At 38.3% G+C, this 20412-nt stretch overlaps 1 protein-coding gene across 3 annotated transcripts in view; it reads right to left on the bottom strand.

Annotated features, from left to right (window-relative positions):
* Positions 1-1713: 1713 nt before the first annotated feature.
* Positions 1714-20412, bottom strand: part of LOC306874819 (EGF-containing fibulin-like extracellular matrix protein 1) — a 22399-nt gene continuing 3700 nt past the window's right edge. For 2 of the 3 annotated variants that reach the window (XM_079425088.1, XM_079425086.1), the window contains exons 4-9: positions 19824-20099; positions 7677-7796; positions 6367-6486; positions 6117-6240; positions 5820-6012; positions 1749-3926 (exon numbers count right to left, since the gene is read on the bottom strand). In XM_079425088.1, the coding sequence (XP_079281214.1) occupies positions 3765-3926; positions 5820-6012; positions 6117-6240; positions 6367-6486; positions 7677-7796; positions 19824-20099 (995 nt within the window). In that variant the 3' untranslated portion in view covers positions 1749-3764. Of the gene's footprint in view, positions 3927-5819; positions 6013-6116; positions 6241-6366; positions 6487-7676; positions 7797-19823; positions 20100-20412 lie in introns of all 3 variants that reach the window. The other variant, XM_079425087.1, reaches the window with a different exon arrangement.

Genomic DNA, 20412 nt, shown 5'->3' with positions numbered 1-20412 from the left:
TCATCTGCGTACAAATACTAAAATACATTACCACTTTTAATCAGTTTTCAGCCTTCAATCAGCTTTTTGCTTTGACAGTTAGGCTACATCAGTGCTATTGCTTCATGGTAGAAGGTTTTCCATTGGGCCCAGAGAATAAAAGTAGTATGTATTTGGGTGCTCAAAATCAAAGCAGTTTCCTAAAGGTTTTAGGTTCTAACCCACCCAGTCTCATGATTTACTTATTACAGGGTTCCTACGGGGTTTGGAAAAGTATGGAATTTGATTTAAGTGTGTTCCAGGTCTGGAAAATTATGGAATAAAGAAAGCAGAGTAGGGAAAAATATTTGTTTCCAGACTTTTTGCGTCTATTTAGTTTTTTTTTTTATTATTATAGAAAATTAGGAACGTAATGAAAATAAATACATTTATTGTATAAGAAGTGAGATTTCATGGCAGCTGTGTAGTGATTCTTTAGTCATTGGCAAATATGCACCTTTGCAGGTTATAAGCATATTGGGTTTCTTCTCACAATATTCTTAGCACTGTAGTATATAGCCTCAAGGACCTTTGCAAAAATAAAAAATAAAAATGCAGATTTTTATGTGCGCACGAGAAACCATAAAACTTAGCTTTTAGGACAATGCTCACTGAGCTACCTACACCTTAAAAATACAGGTGCTTAAAAGGTTCTTCACAGCGATGCCGTAGAAGAACCAGTTTTGGTTCCACAAAGAACCATTCAGTCATTCAAGTTTGTTTAAAGAACCATCTCTTTCTTATAATCTCTCTCTTATAATCCGAAGAACCTTCTTTCGCCACAAACAACTTTTGTGAAACAGAAAGGTTCTTCAGATGTTAAAGGTTTTTTTATGGGACCATTTAGACAGAAAGGTACTTTCATTGCATCGTGAAGCACCTTTATTTTTAACAGCGTATTGTGCCATCAGCCCATTTCGCAGTGTGGTTTCTTGGCATCCACAAAGTATGCGTTAAAGAGACCTAAGGCCTTGAAATATAACCAAATATAAAGCTGAAAATAATGCTCTATGAACCATTTATGCTAAATATGGTCTGAAAATCTACTGAGAGGTTTGGAAATTTGAGTCTGGAAAAGTATGGAAGTTTAAAATGGAAAAGGGGTAGGAACCCTGTTACTTAATCCTCTTCAACCCATGAGAGACACAAGGCCACAAATTAATCTCATGAATAATCACATAAAACCATCAGAAATATGTCAGTCTAATAATATATTCACATTATGCAACAATACATTTGTCAAAAAGAAAATGTCTTTACATTCTAAATTTTGTTGTTTTTTCCAGATTTTTCTTGTAAATCTCCAGAGTTAATACACCCACATTTAGTTTATACTCTATTTTTTCTTTTATTTAAAAAGAAAAAATAGCATGAGTAGTTTTGCATCAAAATCTAAGCAAAAACATGAAGTTCATGTATGACTTGCATGCTTTCTGTAAACGACTAAGCTGTCAGTGTGTAAATATAATTACAGGAACTGCTCAACTATTGTCATGACAACATCACATAGTTACATATTCCCATCTGCAACCGCAGGGAGATAATAACTGCAGATGAATCTCGGTGGTCCTCAACTGTTCCAGGAATATACCAAACTGACCCACTGCATGTTATGCAATACTAGCAAAAGATTACACATGAGCATTTTCGAACATGCTTCCTTTCTGGTGCTATAGATTTGTTTTGAGCAAATTAAAATGACACAACTGTTACTGTATTTATTTTTATTTCCAAAAACTTTACAGCAGAATAAATGGCACAAAGGCTATGAATGAGTAAAAAAAAAAGTGCAACTTGAGAGCAGACTGAAAATGCAGAAAATTTCTGAACGAAAGGTGCAGATCCAATTAATTTTAGTTTGTTAAACAAATACAAAAGGCCTGTTGTCCTCACTGAGCAGAAACAACCGGTCCACATCAATTTAGATCTGAGCAAAAATGATCTCAATATGGGAAAAGACAGGGAGTGTTCACAAATTCACTGTGATCAATCAAAGTGTTTGATCATGAGAAAACAGATAATGACAACATACAGATTGATTTGCAAGCATTGCATTAAAATACTAAGTCAGATCTTGAAGCGATTTGTAGCGATTGCTTGCCAAAATAATTTCATACAACGTGGTGGTGTGCGAACCATTCCGGCCTCACCCACGACCACATCTCTGGGGGCGCCGGGTGTGACGCAACGGTTCAAGTAACAGTGTTTGTCACAGACCATCGACACGAAACACTGCAGAAGATCAAACACTGCTCTGGCAACAATACTGACATGTTAGGCAAGAGTTCCATTGCTTATGCGACCCAAAACCCTTGCCAGCCATTTCCTGAAAACATCACTTCTGTTTCCAAAACATTATTGCCTTATTCTCATAGGATAGCAGGTCATTTCTGCAGTATTTGCAAGGCGGAGGAAGCATTCAGAGATTTCCATTAGCTAAGGATGCCATTAGATTACGACACAAACTGTTCCACCTAACTCTATGCAGTTCTGTTTGCTTTATCCACATGTTCCACCTATAAAACACTTTTCCCCTGCTAAGTAAAATCTAGTAACGAATCTATAAGCACTTTTTGATAATTACATTCTGTTTCTACACAATCCATGTACGAGAAATGTAAAGCTTTGATTTACTGACAGATTAAAAGGTTTGTTTATTCAAAAATGTAAACTCTGCCATCATTTACTTATCTTCGTGTCGTTCCAAACTCATATGGCTTTTTTTTTTTCTGAGGAACAAAAAAGAAGCTTAGCAGAATGTTCACACTGCACTTTTCCATACAGTGAGAGGGAATGAGGACGAATGACATCGATAGATAAAAGCATGATAGAAGTAATTTTTTGAAGCCATGCCATGTTCACACAGAATGTGTTTTGAATTCCAGTGTGTGCTGATTTTCTATGCAAACATGTGCGAAACAGACATCTTTGACCATAGCTGTAGAGTCGTATGGACTATTTTTGTTTTTTTTCTCATTTTTGGAGCTCCACAGAGTTTTTCCTCCATTGATGTTTATTATAAGGAAACGGGCAACATGACATTTTGTTAAACTTCACCTTATGTGTTTTACAGAAAGAAAGTCATATGAGTTTACAACAACATAAGATGGGTAAATAATGATAGACCCACTTTTTGGATGAACTATCCATTTAAAAGTCTGACATGCAGCAGAATCTTGCAAACCTCTTGCTACCAAGACAAAGAATAACCTGTAAGTGCTTTTCAGAATGAAACTTGAGCGACTGTGTTTCGTTCTGGTATCCTGCTGTGTTGTTTTTCAGATATTTCTTGGTCTTCATGTCACCCTCTCTGCCCTTGTCTTTCATTTTCCAAAGTACAAGTTACTTGAAAACTTCAGAAAACCAGACACCCTACATTTTATGATTAATAAACCAATTCCTGTTTGAAACCCAGTGAATGTGCAACTACCTAGACCAGTGGTTCTCAGCCAGTTTTGTTTCAAGACCTACATTTTACAACGGCCATTAAATGGCAACCCAAAACAGTATCAAAATTCATTATACAAAAGATTCATCATACAAATGTGAACTCATCAAACAATCCAACATTGATATCTATTGGTTGAATTAGAACTGGTTTCTGACAGTTTTGGGTCTCAACCAACCAGTTAAGAACCACTGATCTAGACCACAACCAGGTAGCCATGCTGTGTTGAACATTTTAAACATAGTAAGCTGCAATACACACATTAAACCAAGGTGCTGATTCAGTCGATCTAGATGATTTAGAAAGGGTATGGACCCACAATAATGGTGAGTCTCAACAGTGAGCTGGAACGGTAGCTCAAGACATTACTCTGGGTGACCATCTCCAGGTCCACAACATGTTCTTTAGGTCCAGTCAAAGGTTTGGTCATCACCAACATGGCACTTACGTTACTGGAGCGCTGAAAGACAAAGAAAAGCCTATCACTGGGCTTCACCACGAGACAGTGTTATAAATCACAGTGATCCATTTTTGAATGTAACAGGGTTGATTGTATTTCAGTATGTTTACAGGTACATATTTCAACTGGGAAAAATATCATTGTGAGCAATGATGACTGTAAATAGCCATTGTTTCAGTGATATTTAACCCTGTAATCCCCAAAACATTTGAAAGGTAACTGGGTTCACACAACCTATTTTGGAAAAGGAATGCCATGGTTCAAACACAAGTAAGTATCTTTTACAGTCGCTACAGTTTTTATTGTTTACAGTTATACTGTCATGCTCAATTGTTTAGCTCTGTTATGGGAAAAGAATAGTGATATATTTTTTCTTGGCAGAAAGCAGAATAATACTGACTGCAAGTAAGCTGGTGCTGTGTTGTGCCGTGCCAGCTAAGGACATTACAAGACATTTTTGCACCGATTCTCATCCCTAGATATTTTAAACCTGTTTTGGAAAAGAAATATCATGGGTTCAAACACAAGTGAGTATCTATTGAAGTTTATGTCCGTTTTTATGTTTACAGATATATATTTCAAGCTCATCTGTTCAAAGTCTTGACAAAAAGCACAAGAATGCTGATTGTAAATAATCAGATTTTGTGCACTAATCTACAACCGTGTACCATTCAAACCCAAACATTGTAACAGGGTGGTCATAAAACCTGTTTTGGTAGAGAAATGCCTTGGGTTTAAATAGAGTTTAAAAGCAAGTATCTCTCATAAACAAAAATGAGCAGGTTTCTAAGTTATTTTGGCAAGCTCAATAGTTGGTGTGGTTAGGAAACTAACAGTGAATAGTCCTTTACATGATACTAATACTTTTCTTGGCAAAAAATACATGAACATTGACTCTAAAGCTAATAAGATAAATACATAAGAATCGTATGGCGGTTGTTATACTTTTTTTGGATTATTTTCAATCCTGTAACATTTAAACACTTTATGACAGGGATCAGATGGCACAAATTTTGGAAGAGAAATGTCTTTGGTTATTATCTTTTCAATTATAATGTGTTATTTATTTATTAAGGCTGTACTGAAAGTAATATATCTCAAATTTAAACAATCTACTGTGCTTAAGTTATCCATCCAAACTGTTACAGTATTGAAATAAAATAGAATTGAAAGAGTTAGATTTGCAGTTAGTAACAGTTCAGTGTTAAGTAACTCATTAATTTAATTAATTACTAGCTAATAAAATCGTCAACAGTGTAATTCAATTGCTGTACTAATTACTCTTTCTAAAAAAAGTATTGCATTACTTAATTACTTTCTAAATCCTGTATCAACCTCGACCAGTTGAACAATACAAGGATAGACATGAAACTGCTATTTTAATCATTATTCTTGAACTGACCAAAGTATTTAAAGGGAGAAGGTTACATTAAAACATACATTTTTACATTAGATGTTAAATTTTGATGTTCAATCCACTATTTTATACAGAATTGTTATATAATTTATATAAGTGGTGCCCAACCCTGTTCCTGGAGATCTGCGTTCCTGCAGAGGTCAGCTCCAACCCTGATCAAACACAGCTGAACCAACTAATTAGGATCTGAAGGGGCACTTGATAATTACAGAGAGGTGTGTTTGATCAGGGCTGGAACTGAACTCTGCAGGAACGCAGATCTCCAGGAGCAGGGTTGGGCACCCCTGGTTTACACAGTGTTTAATGCAATTACACTAGAAATAACTGTACTTAAATTACAGCAAAGCTAATAGTAATCCATTACTTTATTATTCAAGGGAAAGTAATGCATTTACAGTCGTTAATTACTTGATGTATTACACCCAACGCTGGTAAAAATAAATAACTAGCTGCAAGGCTGTAATCACAGATCTTACCCTCAGGTAGAATTCTCCTCCCTCGTTGCCGGATTTGATGGTGAAAGTGTTTACCATGTTGGGGTAGACACTGGTAGCTTGAATCTGGAAGATATCTGCAGGCACTGAGCGATCAGAAAAGATGCTCATGTACTTGTAGACAATGACAGGCGGCAGTCCTCGGCAAACACTTGGTGACTGGCACCTACAGCGGCTGTTGATAGAGAGTTAAACAGTTTGTAAAAAGATTTGTGGATCAAATAACAACACATTTTACAACACATACAAGGTATGATTTTAGCAGGAGATTAGACACACCCTTCGCCTGTTTTGACGTATGGCTCACGGCAGGGGTTTCTGGGATAGCAACGGAATCCTCCATAGTAATTCCAACACATTTCATCTTCTCTGCAGTTGTGTGCTGTTTCACACTCGTTTATATCTATTAACAGGGTGGAAAAGAGTCAGGATTCAAGAGTTGTTATTGTCGTATGCACAGGAAACATGAAAAAGGTCAATGAGTATCTTCAGAAGCCACTTCAGGAGCCTGGAAGAAACTGGACTGTACCTTGGCACATCCGCGTCCCTTGGAGCTGGTATCCATCAGGACACACACACTGGTATCCGCCGGGCTGATTCACACACTGGAACTGGCAGATGTAGTTTGAGAATTCACACTCATTGATATCTGGAAAACACGAATGAGAATTAAACTCACAGAATGGCAAAATATTTACTGCGGTTACTATCAATTTAATGTCTGTGGACAGAAAAAATACTTCTACACTATACTAGGACAACCATAAAGTGTCAACATGCTTTTTGTCTTCATTTGAAATATCAATAGTCGATGATAATTATAACTATAAAGTTTTAATAATCGTTCAAAGTTTTTGAGCATAGCGAAGTCCAAAACCCAGCTACAATGATGATGACACACAGGAACAATCTTGTTAAAATCACTTTTTTTTCATCTGATGAACAATAAAAACATTGACAGCCAATCAGAATCCACTTAACAACATTATTGTCCGTTGGTGTGGATGCTAACATAGTTATTGTTCTTGGTGTAAACAGGCCTTTGATTGGAAAAGTGTACTTATGGTTTCTTCCAATAAAACAAATGCCACTTAGTTTAATATTTTAATCATCAAATGCAAATACATTGAGATGTTTTTAAGATTGTCTAAAGTGTACAAATAGTACTAACTAGTTTGTCAAAGTCAATTTAAATATCAAAGTACCTTAGTAATGTCTTTTAAATGGCTATTTCACACATTATATAACAAAAACCATCAAATGCACATCAAATATAGCATTTCTCTTTCAGTTAGCCTAAGGATAGCATGTTAACAGATTAGCCTCCTAAGCTAACATTAGCCTGCTAACAAAGCATGCAATATGCAAGTTACTAGAAATATTCAATACAAACCTTCATAGTTTATTTTATACCGTAATACCTATATTTTCTTTATGAATTATATAAAAATGCTCATTTGTCCAATTCCATTAAGATATTCTTATAATCAATATAAAATCCACATAAATGGGGAAAAAACCTTGTACATAATCATACTATTTTATCGCCATTGAAATACTGTTTGATTATGATTAGATTGATCTGATTGGCTACAACAGGATAGCGTGAGTAACGTTTTGCAGATGTTAGCTACTCCCTCATGATGAAAGACTGTAAAACTCACCCTAACTAAATGAATCAAATGTCAAACTATCTTTTGTAAGCACATTACTGTCAGTACTTTACACGTCTGTTTACATACATGTTGAAATTATTGTTGATGGTTTTAGGAATATTCAAACAAAGCCTATCATGTGTTTTTGTACACTAAAAAAGCGTAAAATGCTTGAAAAATAAACCTTGGCAGGAGACTGAGTCTGAAGTCAGTTCATATCCGACTTCACATTGGCAGATGAAAGAGCCAATCAGATTGTAGCACTGATGTTGGCAGGGGTTTGCGGTTAGACATTCATTCACATCTGTGAAAACAAAAAACAAACAAAATAACACTCAACTGAACATTAATGATAGATGATGAAATTAAAAAGGAGATTGCATGAGTAATAAACAAAATAACTGGCCGTTCCCAAATGCCTGTTTCCTTCAGTCCCTCAAATATAACACTAATAACGGCACTTATTTAAAACAACAGGTAGCATAATCCAAAGCACACATCTTTTCTGCACTCCTAATCATTCTTTGGTATGTCTGGCGAGGTTTCCAGCTTCGTTCTGGAGCGCAGAAAGTGTCCTTTCAGGCTGTGAGGGCCATCGTGGGTGGTCTGCGCTTATCTGCCAGGTTTGGTCAAGTAACTGTATACAAAGGCCTAAGAATAGGCCAATTTTCTGTGATTCATATACAGACTATTGGATGTGCAATACGTGTGAGTGAAAAACCTCCTCATCCAAACAAAGCAGATTCTTTCTGAGGCATTAATGGGAGAATAATGTCAACGCAACAGCTCCGAAGATCCCCGGGAGGCCTCTCGTCTAGAGTTTCCAAAGCTTTGCTGACCAGCGTTTGGGCCCTTTCACTGGGTTCAGCACTGCTGATAGCCAATCTGGCCGGAAAACATGAGGCAAGGCCTCGCGGCCAAGAGTTCAGACGAAAAACATACTTTTTTCTTGCCCACCTCTTTGAGGGAGACACACCTGGAGTCTGTGATCACCCACATGATGGTGATTTGATTCCAGCAAACTGGTGTTAGATTCCAGAGGAATCATTGCCAAGGCACTTCTGAAAGAGACTGGATGAAAATATGTAAACATTGCAGGAAGGCTGACTCTCTTTTGCGGGAAGACGCCCGAGCTAATTGTTGACTCATTTTAATGGGCTGAGATATACATGTCCTGACCCATACTTCCTCAAACAAAACCACATAAACTCTGGTAGCTGTAGTCCATTTACTGAATGTCTGAAGAATATTGCACTCGACAATGGCAACGGCAATCAAAATACAACGGTTTGCGTTACACACTTGTCTGACTGGAGACAAAGTTTATGGACACCAGGTTGATGCATTGAATACTTTTGATTAAAAAACAACAAACATTAGTTTGTGAGGTTAATGGGATTGTTTTTTTATTTAATAATGATAATAATAATAATATATGAAATAATTCAATTATATGTAAAATAATCATTTTATTTATTTTTAGCTAAATTTTATTTAAAAAATTTGCCTGCCAAATCAAAGTCATGTGGTGCAACCAATGTGCACAAGCTATCAAAGAGATGTCAAGGTCAATAAGTATTTTAAAATATCAGATCATCTGACCTTTTTGACAAAGTTCAGGTTGTTAAATTTCATGTGGTGCAACTTCCCAAAATTAATAATATTAGTGTTAATTGCATTATCCGGCATAAAATGTGCCAAATCAGTTGTGCTGATCACTCCGCTGTGGCGACCCCTGATAAAGGGAGCAAGCCGAAGGACGAGACAGAGTGTTAATTGCATTAAATTAAGTTAGTGGCATTAAAAATATTTTAATGTTTTAAAGACAAAAACGAAACGATACTTTTAAATACTCTGTATCGATGAATAAAATCATTTTTTTTCTTTTATTTGTTTCTCAGAAAAAAAAAAAAACACTTCAGTTTGGAAAACTTTGGCCACAGAATGAAAGTCATGTGGTGCAACTGACATACACATTCATAAAAAAAAAATCATAAAATACGAAATTATATGAGATAGGACAATATCTGTAAGTATTTTAAAATATCAGAAAATCTGACAAGGCAGGGTTAGTTCAGGTTGTAAAATGTCATGTGGTGTGACTCCTCAAAATTAAAGAATTAATCATTCTTGAGAAGTGTAAAAATACATTTTACTTTGAAAAAAAAAATTGTATTTTAAAAAAAGACGTACACTCACATGCATTCAGGTTATAAGGAATATATATTATTACATTTTGATGGTTATACCACATGACTTGTGAATGGAAATTTGAAACTGGTATAAAAGCTGCAGCAGCTACATTTTCTTTTTTTATGACTATTTGTTTATTGTAGAACAAAGCCAGCATACATAGCTTACAATAACTATATACAAGCCAGGGTTTGCATAAAAAAAAAAAAAAAAAAAAAACACTCTAGGGGTGACAAACCACATTTATACACATCTGAAATATCCACTATTTACCTTTCACTATATTATTGATCTAGTTATCATATAAGAAAGTTTCTCAATAAATTCTGACCATGCCTTAATTGTTCTTGGCTTAGCTCTATTAATTCTTGCTGTCGAACACTCTAACAGCACTATATTTTTTAATTCTATGAGCCACATTTTGTCAGCCGGGAATGTGGGTTCATACCAAATTTTAAAGATTACCTTCTTGGCTGCAGTTAGTGTGGTGTGAAGCATTCTACGTTGGTAAACGTTCAGATTAAGATCAGAATCATCATTCAACAGACAAATAATGGGATGTTTAGGAATAAGCCTATTGCAAAGTTCTGAGACCACAAGAAACACCTTATCCCAGAATTTACTGATAAGTGGACAGTCAAAGAACATATGCATATAGGTCCCCACCATATTTTAATTACACAATGTACACAAAGGGGTAGGCAAGCGCTTCATTCTGTGTAACACTTATGGTTTTGCATAGGCCTTGTGAATCAGTTTAAAGTGTATAAGTTGATGGGCCGGATTCTTGGAGATTGCAGGAATACTTTCCCATATCCAGTCCCAGTTTGGTTTACAAGGTGCCAGTTCCTTTTCCCATATTGTAGTGATGGGAAGTGCACCGGAGCCATGATTAAGCAATTTGTTATAAATAAACGATACTACTCCACGTGTCTGAGAAAGATTCACACAGTCCATCAGTGGATGAGTGTCCAGGTTACAGTTCCACGGTACTCCATAAGCACGCATTGCACTTCTTAACCTTAAATACAGAAAGTAGGAATGTCCAGGAAGATTATAACCTTCTTTCAAATCCTGAAAGGACCTTAGGCCCTGATTATTACAAATGTCACCCAGAACAAATACACCTTGGTCAGACCAGGACTTAAAGACAAAGGGCTTTTTCCCAGATTGTATGTTATGATTATTCCATATCGGGGACTCTTTAGTAAATTTGCTAGAACATCCGATGAATTTACAAACATCATACCAGATTTTAAGAGAGTTGTCCACAATTTTGTTATCAAACTTTAGGGATTTCTTAGATAACCCAATAAATAATATATCTTGTAGTCGATGAGGATGCACCGCGGAAGCTTCTATATTACGCCAAGCAATCTCAGAGTTTACTTCCAACCAAGTCTTGATGGAGCGCAGCCGACATGCCGAGAAATATAGTTGAATGTTAGGAAACGCCAAACCTCCTTTGGCAGGACCTCTCTGTAAGGTACTAAGTTTAATTCTTGGACGTTTGTTGTTCCAAATGAATTTAATTATAATGGAGTTCAATTCTTTGAAAAAAAATTTATAAGGAGAAAGAGGAATCATGGAGAATAAAAATAAAAGCCTGGGAAGAACATTCATTTTGATGAGTGCAATCCTACCTTGCAAAGAAAGTAGTAATGCGTTCCATCTGTCTAGATCTCGTCTAATATTATTGAGTAAGGAACTATAATGCCACTGCCTGAAGTGAGGGAAGGAATCTGAATTCCTAAGTATGTGAATGTATTACTAACTGGGATTAAGGAGGACACAGATGCAGTATCACCCAACCCGGACAGAGGAATTAGTACTGATTTTTCCCAATTAATTTTATAACCACTTACTTTACTAAAATCATCAAATATTTTGAGACATTGAGAAATAGAGGTAGAAATGTTAGACAAATATAATAAGATATCGTCAGCAAAAAGAGAAATGTGGTGTTTAGAGTTATCTATAGTAATAGGGGAAATTATATGATCCTGACGAATTGCTTGTGCCAGAGGCTCTAACGAGAGGGCAAACAGCAGTGGTGACAGTGGGCAGCCCTGTCTTGTGCCTCTGCCCAGCCGAAAAGCACTTGAGCAACTCATCCCTGTCAACACCCGTGCATAAGAACTTCTGTAGAGAGTTTGTGCCATATGTATGAAATGGGGACCAAAGCCAAAACACTTCAAGACTGACCAGAGATACATCCACTCGACCCGATCAAAGGCTTTCTCTGCATCTAGCGAAAGAATAGCTCGTTGATCATCAGTCGGATTGGGCACGTCTATAATATTAAAAAGACGTCGGACATTATCCATACCACAACGTCCCTTAAGAAATCCTGTCTGATCATAAGAAATTAGAGAGCCAGCAACTTGATCTAAACGACGGGCTAGAACTTTAGCATAGACCTTAGTGTCCGTGCAGATTAATGAAATCGGCCTATAGCTAGAGCAACAGAGAGGGTTCTTCCCTTTTTTCAGAATCAGAGAAATAAGGGCAGTATTCTGATCTCTGTGGAAACAACCTGTCTCCGTTGCAAAATTAAAGGAATTAAGAAGGAGTGGTCCAAGCATATCCCATAACACCAAATACAACTCCGGGGGTAGACCATCCAAACCGGGGGCCTTACCCTTGTTCATAGACTCTAGAGCTTCTTTTAATTCACTTAGTTCAATTGGAGAGTCAAGAAAATTACGTTGCTCATCACTTAGGTGAGGGAGATTTAATTCTGATATGAATTCAATTCTCTGTTGATCCTCCAAACCCACCTCGGAACTGTAAAGATGCTCATAAAAGTTCTTAAATATAGTATTCACCTCATCCGGGGCAGTATGAACGATGCCCATACTATCCTTAATGGCTGTTATTGACGACATTGAGTCATTGTGTTTCAGCCTTAGCGCCAGCAATCTAGTGGGCCGTTCACCATTAAAATAGTAATTTTGTTTAGTGCGATGGATCAAGAACTCTGCCCTTTTTAGTAAGACTGCCTTATAGTCAGATCTTAAGTGACCTAAAATCTTACTTTTCTGTTCTGAAAAAGTTTCTTTCAAATCCTTCTCCATTATTTTAATCTGGTCCTCAAGACGATTTAGTTCTTTTACTATAGATTTATTATCAAAAGAGGCGTAAGAGATACAGTTTCCTCTCAAAAAACATTTGGTTGTTTCCCATAGAATCTGTGGGTTAGCAGCTGAACTGGAGTTCTCTGAAAGAAACGTTGACAAACTGGCCCGTAGCTGTTTAATAAAATCCTCTTTTGATAACAAAGTTATATTGAAACGCCATCTCTTTGACCTTTGGGATCTCACAGGAGGAGACAAATTACAAATTACCGCCGAATGATCTGAAATCAACCTGGGAAGAATACCAATACTATTTACACACTGAATAAGACACTTAGATATTAAAATATAATCTATTCTCGTAAAAGTCTTATGTCGGGAAGAATAAAAAGTGTAGTCCCTACAGTTTTCATTCTTCATCCTCCAAATATCACACAAGTTATTATCCGCAATAAGATCATTCAGAGCCTGTGAAGCCTGATCATCATATACCGTGGAAAGAGACTTATCAATCGAAAGTTTAACAACTGCATTAGCATCCAGATTGAAATCCTTCATCCTAACAATACAGCAAAAAATAAAAGCTTGCTGCAGATGAAACCATAGTTATCATATAAACCAAAATGTCACCCCACATAAACACAAGATTAATAGCATAATCGAATACGGCAAACCCTGGTGTAAACAACGTAGTGGTCAAACAAACCAACGAACATACAAACAGAGTACAAATGGCAGCATGCAGAGAGATAAAACACACTCTCTTACCTGCCTGGAAAATAAAAGTATTTGAGGCCATGCACTCGAACAATGAGGCAAAGCCCTGGTATCAGTGACCCGCCTATCCAAATGTCCATAACGGCAATAGAAACTTATGTCCCTACTTGAAATAATGAAGCACCGAATCTAGGGAGCTGAAATTATTCATTGGGGGTTCCCGTTGTCATGGTAGATTCCATCCGTGTGTCGGTATCCAGGGAAGAGACAAATCTCTCGAGGTCTGCGGGGGTCTTGAAAAGGATCTGCTCACGGCCGTTTCTCACTTTAACAACCTCTGGGTATAACAGGAACGACTCGATGCCCAACTGTTGAAGGCGTTTCCTTCTTTCTGACATAGCTTTCCTTTTATGAGACGTGCCCTTGCTAAAATCTGGGAAGAACCACAGCTTGGCCCCTTCATAGCTCAGAGAAGGTGAATTTCTGGCTTCCTTCAGGATCGCTTGTCTGTCGTTGTAACGTAGAAGTTTGAAGATCAAGGGACGTGCTTTCTTCCTGGTGGGATCTTCGTTCGCGTACAGGCGATGCGCGCGTTCAATTTCAATCTCCTTCCCTTGTAAGGCCGGTAACCACTTAGGAATTTGGGTCTGCAAAAACTGGATTACGTTGCCACCTTCGACTCCTTCAGGTAGACCCACCAACCTTAGGTTGTTTTGTCTGGACTTGTCTTCATAAAGCCAAAGCTTCTCCTGCAAATCTTCCAGGCGAGATATGCTAGCGATCGAATCCTTTTTGATATCGCGCACTGTGGTTTGCATGTAGTCAAATCTGTCGCCAAACGCTTTAACATCTTTTTCCAAAGAATCAAGTCGCGTAGAAATCATTGAAATTTCGATCGACGACCTGCTTAACTTTATGGCGCTCAATTGCTTTTCTAGCATCTCAGCAATGGCGTCATGAAGACGTTCGTCATCTTTAGGCCGCGTTTTGGAGGGTGAATATGGCAATTCCCGTTTAGATGCCATCTCGGAAGCTTCTTAAACAGAAAGGTGACTCAAAAACTCAGCGTAAGTCTTAGCAGGGATAGTTTATAGGGAAAAAGGACATCTGAGGCGGAGCACCGAAACACTAAGCAGCCATCACCACTCGTCGCGCATGCGCATCCCCCCAGCAGCTACATTTTCAAATCAAATCAAATCACTTTTATTGTCACATCACCACAGCACACGTGCCTTGGTGAGTGAAATTCTTGAGAGCGTGCTCCAGACAGTGCAGAAACAATTTACATATAAACATTACTATACATACTTGCAGACTTATAAAGATGACAATGTGTAATATACACATGCATATACTCAGTACACACAGTGTACTATTAGACATACATACAGTTATCGATACACACATTCTACATTATGTACACATATACACACAATAATATGCGAAGATGCAGCAGATTATATATAAACTGGATACGCAAATGTTATGGATGTGCATTGGATGGTATCCAGTGGTAGCAAAAAGATTGTTGTATTAGTGCAGTAGTGTACTGGTAGTCCAGTTTGAACTGTATCGGAATTAAAGTGCAGTGCGTGGTATACTGTAAGGTGGGAGTATGCTGTAGGGTGTATTAGTTCTGACTGTTCATTAGCCTGATAGCCTGAGGAAAAAAGCTATCCCTCAGTCGGCTAGTGCGGGATCGGATGCTGCGGAGACGTCTTCCTGAGGGCAGCAGAGAGAGCAGTCTGTGGGACGGGTGGCTGTAGTCACTGATGATCCTCCGGGCTTTCCTTATACACCGCCTGGCATAGATGTCCTGGAGGGAGGGAAGCTCACCTCCAACAATGTGACGGGCAGTTCGCACGACCCTTTGTAGAGCTTTGCGGTTGCCAGCAGTGCTGTTTCCAAACCAGGCGGCGATGCAGCCGGTCAGGATGCTCTCCACAGTGCAGGTGTAGAATGATCTGAGGATGCTGGGGCTCATTCCAAACTTCCTCAGCCGTCTCAGGAAGAAGAGGCGTTGGTGTGTCTTCTTCAGCACTGCATCTGTGTGAGCGGACCATGTGAGATCCTCAGTGATGTGAACGCCGAGGTATTTAAAGCTGTTTACCCGCTCCACAGGCACGAGCTCCTTGGTCTTGTCGATGTTGAGTGAGAGGTGGTTCTCTTGACACCATTTAGTCAGGGTTCTCACCTCCTCTCTGTAGGCCGTCTCATCGTTGTCAGTGATCAGGCCTATCCCCGTTGTGTTGTCAGCAAATTTGACGATGACGTTGGAGCTGTGTGTTGCTGTACAGTCATGTGTGTACAGGGAGTACAGGAGTGGGCTGAGGACGCAGCCCTGAGGAGCACCAGTGTTGAGGGTCAGCGGGGATGAAGTGTTGTTGCCCATCCTGACCACCTGACATCTGCCTGTCAGGAAGTCCAGGATCCAGCTGCACAGAGATCCGTTTAGTCCCAGAGTCTGCAGCTTCTCAACCAGTGTGGCAGGCACTATGGTATTAAATGCTGAGCTGTAGTCCACAAACAGCATTCTCACATAGGTGTTCTTATTTTCCAGGTGGGAGAGAGCAGTGTGCAGGGTGAGGGCAATAGCATCGTCTGTGGAACGGTTGCTGTGATATGCAATTGCGATATGCGATTTTGCTCATTATCGTTATAATTCACCGGCAAGACCAAAACCAAACCAATAAAAAATTACTTTGACAAGCATTAATATAGGCACTGATCTTTCCTGAGCTTTTCAACAGTAGAGAAATCAGTTATCAAGTATTACAGCAAATGGAATCAGTGCAAATGACTGCTCATAGTATCTAATAAAATGATTTAAGATTGGGAAACAAATGTATTATTGTTGTTGGATGACATGTTAGTTGGCATGTCTTTGCAATTCTTGTCTTTCAGTCTCATCGTGAATGGTTTATGCAATCTAAATTGTTTGCTTCTAGCACAGGTATTCTACGTGCTGTAACATGACTGAGCCCTCTATCAAGTTGGGAAAGAATTAGCACCATTAGCACACACACAAAAATGGTTTTATCCACCAGATAGAAGAAGACAGACCCAGAGGAAGCAGATTTCTGGCACTGCATCCTCTGAACAGACACAATGACTTCCCAAAGAATGACATCATAACTTCCCAAGTGGTCAGCATTTGGCTTGTTAGCTTAACTACACATTCTGCAAAGAGATCATCTTCCGTTGAGTATTTTAAATATGGCCTCTCAGAATTAACTGTATGTTGACAAAATGAATATTAAAATCTAAAAATAGCCTAAAATCTGTGGGCTAATAAGCTAATTTACATTTTTGCTACTGTAGCAGGGTAGTTGAATCCATCTATGGGAATGTCATACACCTGCGCTTAGTTTATTAATTCCCCTCCCTTTTTGTTGGATATATAAGGGATGGGTTATGGTTGGTATTACCCTTGTGACGTCATCCGTAGTTGCCGCAGGTATGTGACTCGTTTGGGGTGAACCGGTGCTTCTCGGGCTGTGCAGGCGGTTGATGTGAATTTCTTTCATTGTTAGGTTTAGACTGTAAGCTGGTTTCCCCGTCTGCTGTGTGCTGGCTGCCCACTCCTCACAGGTATGAGTAGCCATTTTTTACATAACAAGGAGAAATTGACCGCGGTTGGTTATTTACGATTTGTTTTGTCTTTGTGGTGTTGATAGTATGTCACTTATATGTTCCTGACTGAGCCGCTGTATTGCAATATGGTGTGCGACGATGAAGCGGTTTGTGTGCAGTGATCATCCCGCGGTATGTAGGATTATAGTTTTGTGTATTAGTAATTCGTTTTCTCTTTTTAATACATTATCTTTATGCTCGGCAGGCTCCCCTGCATAACTGAGGGTCTCTTGTGCTATTTGTGGGAATTGAGCATCAACATTGAACTTTGATTGCGTATAATGTCGTTGTTTTACCTCGACGTTCATCACGATAGCAATTATTAGCTGCTGCGGTTTTGTCGCACGTTGCTACTGAGGATTGTGCCTTCGTCTGACTGTGCGAGCTGGCTGACTATCTCCTTTGGCCGCCGCCTATTGAATTCCATTGGTCTGTAAGCATCTCGTAAGTATCACTTTGGGTAGCGTATGGTGTTATGTTTGATTATTTGGTTTTCTTTTTTTTGTTCATTCTATGTCTTATTTTCGATCACTGCAAACCTGAGTGAACTTGGTTTATTTCAATGTTAACTTATTTTTATGTGGTATTGAGAGTCCTAATTGTATGTCAAGTGGTTTAGATTCTTGATTTTTTTTTTTTATTCTTTTTGTTTTTATATTCATATATGTTTTGGGTGTTTTCCCTTTTCTTTTGTCTTTGTTGCAGGAGCTGGGGGGTTTCTGGAGGGTGAAGGAGAAGCTGCCATTCGTGTGGTGTGATCACACCTAGTGCTGTGTGTCTTCTGGCATCTAACCTTCACGTGTGTGTTTGGGTAGTTGTAGTGGATTCTTTGGGGGGGGGTTGTCTTCCAATTTGGCAGCTGGCCCGTACCTCCAGATACCTCTGCTCTTGGCTAATTTGTTTTCTTTACATTTGAGTTTGTTATTTACTGTGTGTGTATGAGTAGATGCCGATTGATGGTGTTCATCATTATTAAAATGCCAATGTAGGAGTTTTTAACTTTGAATCTTTTTAGCTATATATTATTCAACATTGACTAAAATAAACTTTTCTACTTCTATGTATACGACTCATGTTTTCTCACCCACCCACTCAAAACGAATCTGTGTGCCCTTAGGGCTATTATTTCCCTGGTTCTCCGGGGCGGCGTAGTCGATCATATATTGCCATTTCTGGCGTCTCTCTAGTTGAGAATGAGGTAGCCACCCCTCAATTTTCTCTACTCTCTTGTACCGCAACGCTACACTACTAACTTCGGAACTGTAGGCCACAAAATTGAGTGTATCATCTACACACAAACTAAACATTGCTTATACACATTCCACTCATTCTTGCAAATAGTGTGTGTGAAGCAATTTTCATAATTCTTTTCCCATGGCCTTATGGGATAGAAGAGTGTCCATCAGATGTGCCCTTAAAACTCTTGGCAGAAGTAGTAAATCATCTAGGTTATTTGAGACAGTGTTTCTTAACTACTAAGGATTGTGACATACTACTATTTTGGCAATCTATATAGTACGTAAGTATGTGGTTTCGTACCAATCAACCATGGGAAAATAGCTTAAAAAGTAATTGTGACCTTTTATCTCTCCACCACATCTCGCAAGTGTGAGCAAAATGTCAGGTTGGTGGAGTTTATATCTTGCAATTCAAAGTTTATATCTCACAATTTTGTGTTTATATCTCATGATTCTGAGGTTATTCCTTGCAATTCAGTTTATTTCTCACAATGTAGAGGTTATTTCTCACGATTCTGAGCTTACATCTCACGATTCTGAGTTTATATTGCACAATTCCTAGTTTATTTTTTGCAATTCAGATTTTATTTCTCGCAATTCAGTTTTCACATCTTGCAATTCAGAGTTTAAATCTCACAATTCTGAGCATATATCTCATCATTATGAGTTTATATCTGGTAATTCTGAGTTTATATCTTGCGATTCCAAGTTTTTATCTTGGGATTCTGAGTTTGTCTCGCATTTTAAGTTTATATCTCGCAATTCCAAGTTTATGTCTCGCGATTCCGAGTTTATGTCTTGCAAATCCGAGTTTATCTCACAACATACATCTCTCAATTATGAGTTTGTATCTCACAAATCTGAATTTTTTCTTAGAATTGTGAAAAAAGTCAGATTTGCGAATTAGAAGATGTAAACTCAGAATTGTGAGAGAAAAAAGTTTATATCTTGCAATTCTGACTTTTTTTCACATAATTCTGAGTTAACATCTTGCCATGTTAAATTTATATCTTGGAATTCTGACATTTTTTTCTGAATTCTAAGTTTGCAACTTTCAATTATGTTTCTTTCCACCACAGAATACAAAATAAAATCTATATATAATTGCAATTTTATTAGTCTTAGTCTGTCTTTTTGTGTTTCTTGAAACTTTTCCTCTCAGAATTGCTCAAGAAATCTTGCAGTTCTGACTTTCCATCTTACAATTCTGACTTTAAATCTTGCAGTCGTGAGAAAAAGGTCTGAACTGCTATTTGCGAGAAATAAACTCAAAATTGTGAGATAAAAAATTGCAATGACCTTTTTTAATTTTTTATCCCATGGTGAGAACAAGATTCCATAGGCTACACATGGACACATTGATCTACTGTATGCACACCGTTTACAGGATTGTGGGTCATGAGAGCTCTCAACTCTATAATCGCAACAAATACTGCAAATAATCAAGTAGAGAATGGGCCAGCTATTGCTCACCTCTGCAGTAGTTCTGAGAATCCGGCATGAACCCCACGCCACACTGGAGTGTATGTGTTGAGCTATGAATGACTCTTGAATAATCTCCCCTGGAGACGGGGGATAAGCCGGGCTGAACATCTACTCTTTCCACTTGCGGGGGAGTAGTGGGCTCATCCTCGCCGTTACTGATGATTATCCGAGCGTTGTGGGGAAGGCAGAGGTAGCCACCAAAATGGTTGACACATTTCATGCCCCCTTTGCAGGCTTCCAGCAGTGTCTTGCACTCATCTATATCTGTGAGGAAAATAGACACAAAAGTTATCTCTTTTTTTTTTTACATGAATATCTCGCACAGGTCCTAATTATGCAGTATGCTAATTCATGATGGGTTTCAAATAGCTGATATTCTGATATATCAGTGCAGGTGTAGGTGTATACTGGATAAATGGGATAATACTGTGTTGATCTCAGAGGGTCCAAACATTGGCCAGTAAAGCAGCTTGGCTGATATACTGGTGTAGCACTAAAGCTTAAGCCAGGGGTAGGCAACGTCGGTCCTGGAGTGCCACTGTCCTGCAGAGTTTAGCACCAACTCTAATCAAACACA

The sequence above is a fragment of the Barbus barbus genome (assembly GCF_936440315.1).
Source record: "Barbus barbus genome assembly, chromosome: 9".
In the NCBI taxonomy this organism is placed as follows: Eukaryota; Metazoa; Chordata; class Actinopteri; order Cypriniformes; family Cyprinidae; genus Barbus; species Barbus barbus.
Note: the sequence above shows the minus strand (reverse complement) of the source record. Positions and strands in the feature narration are given on the sequence as shown.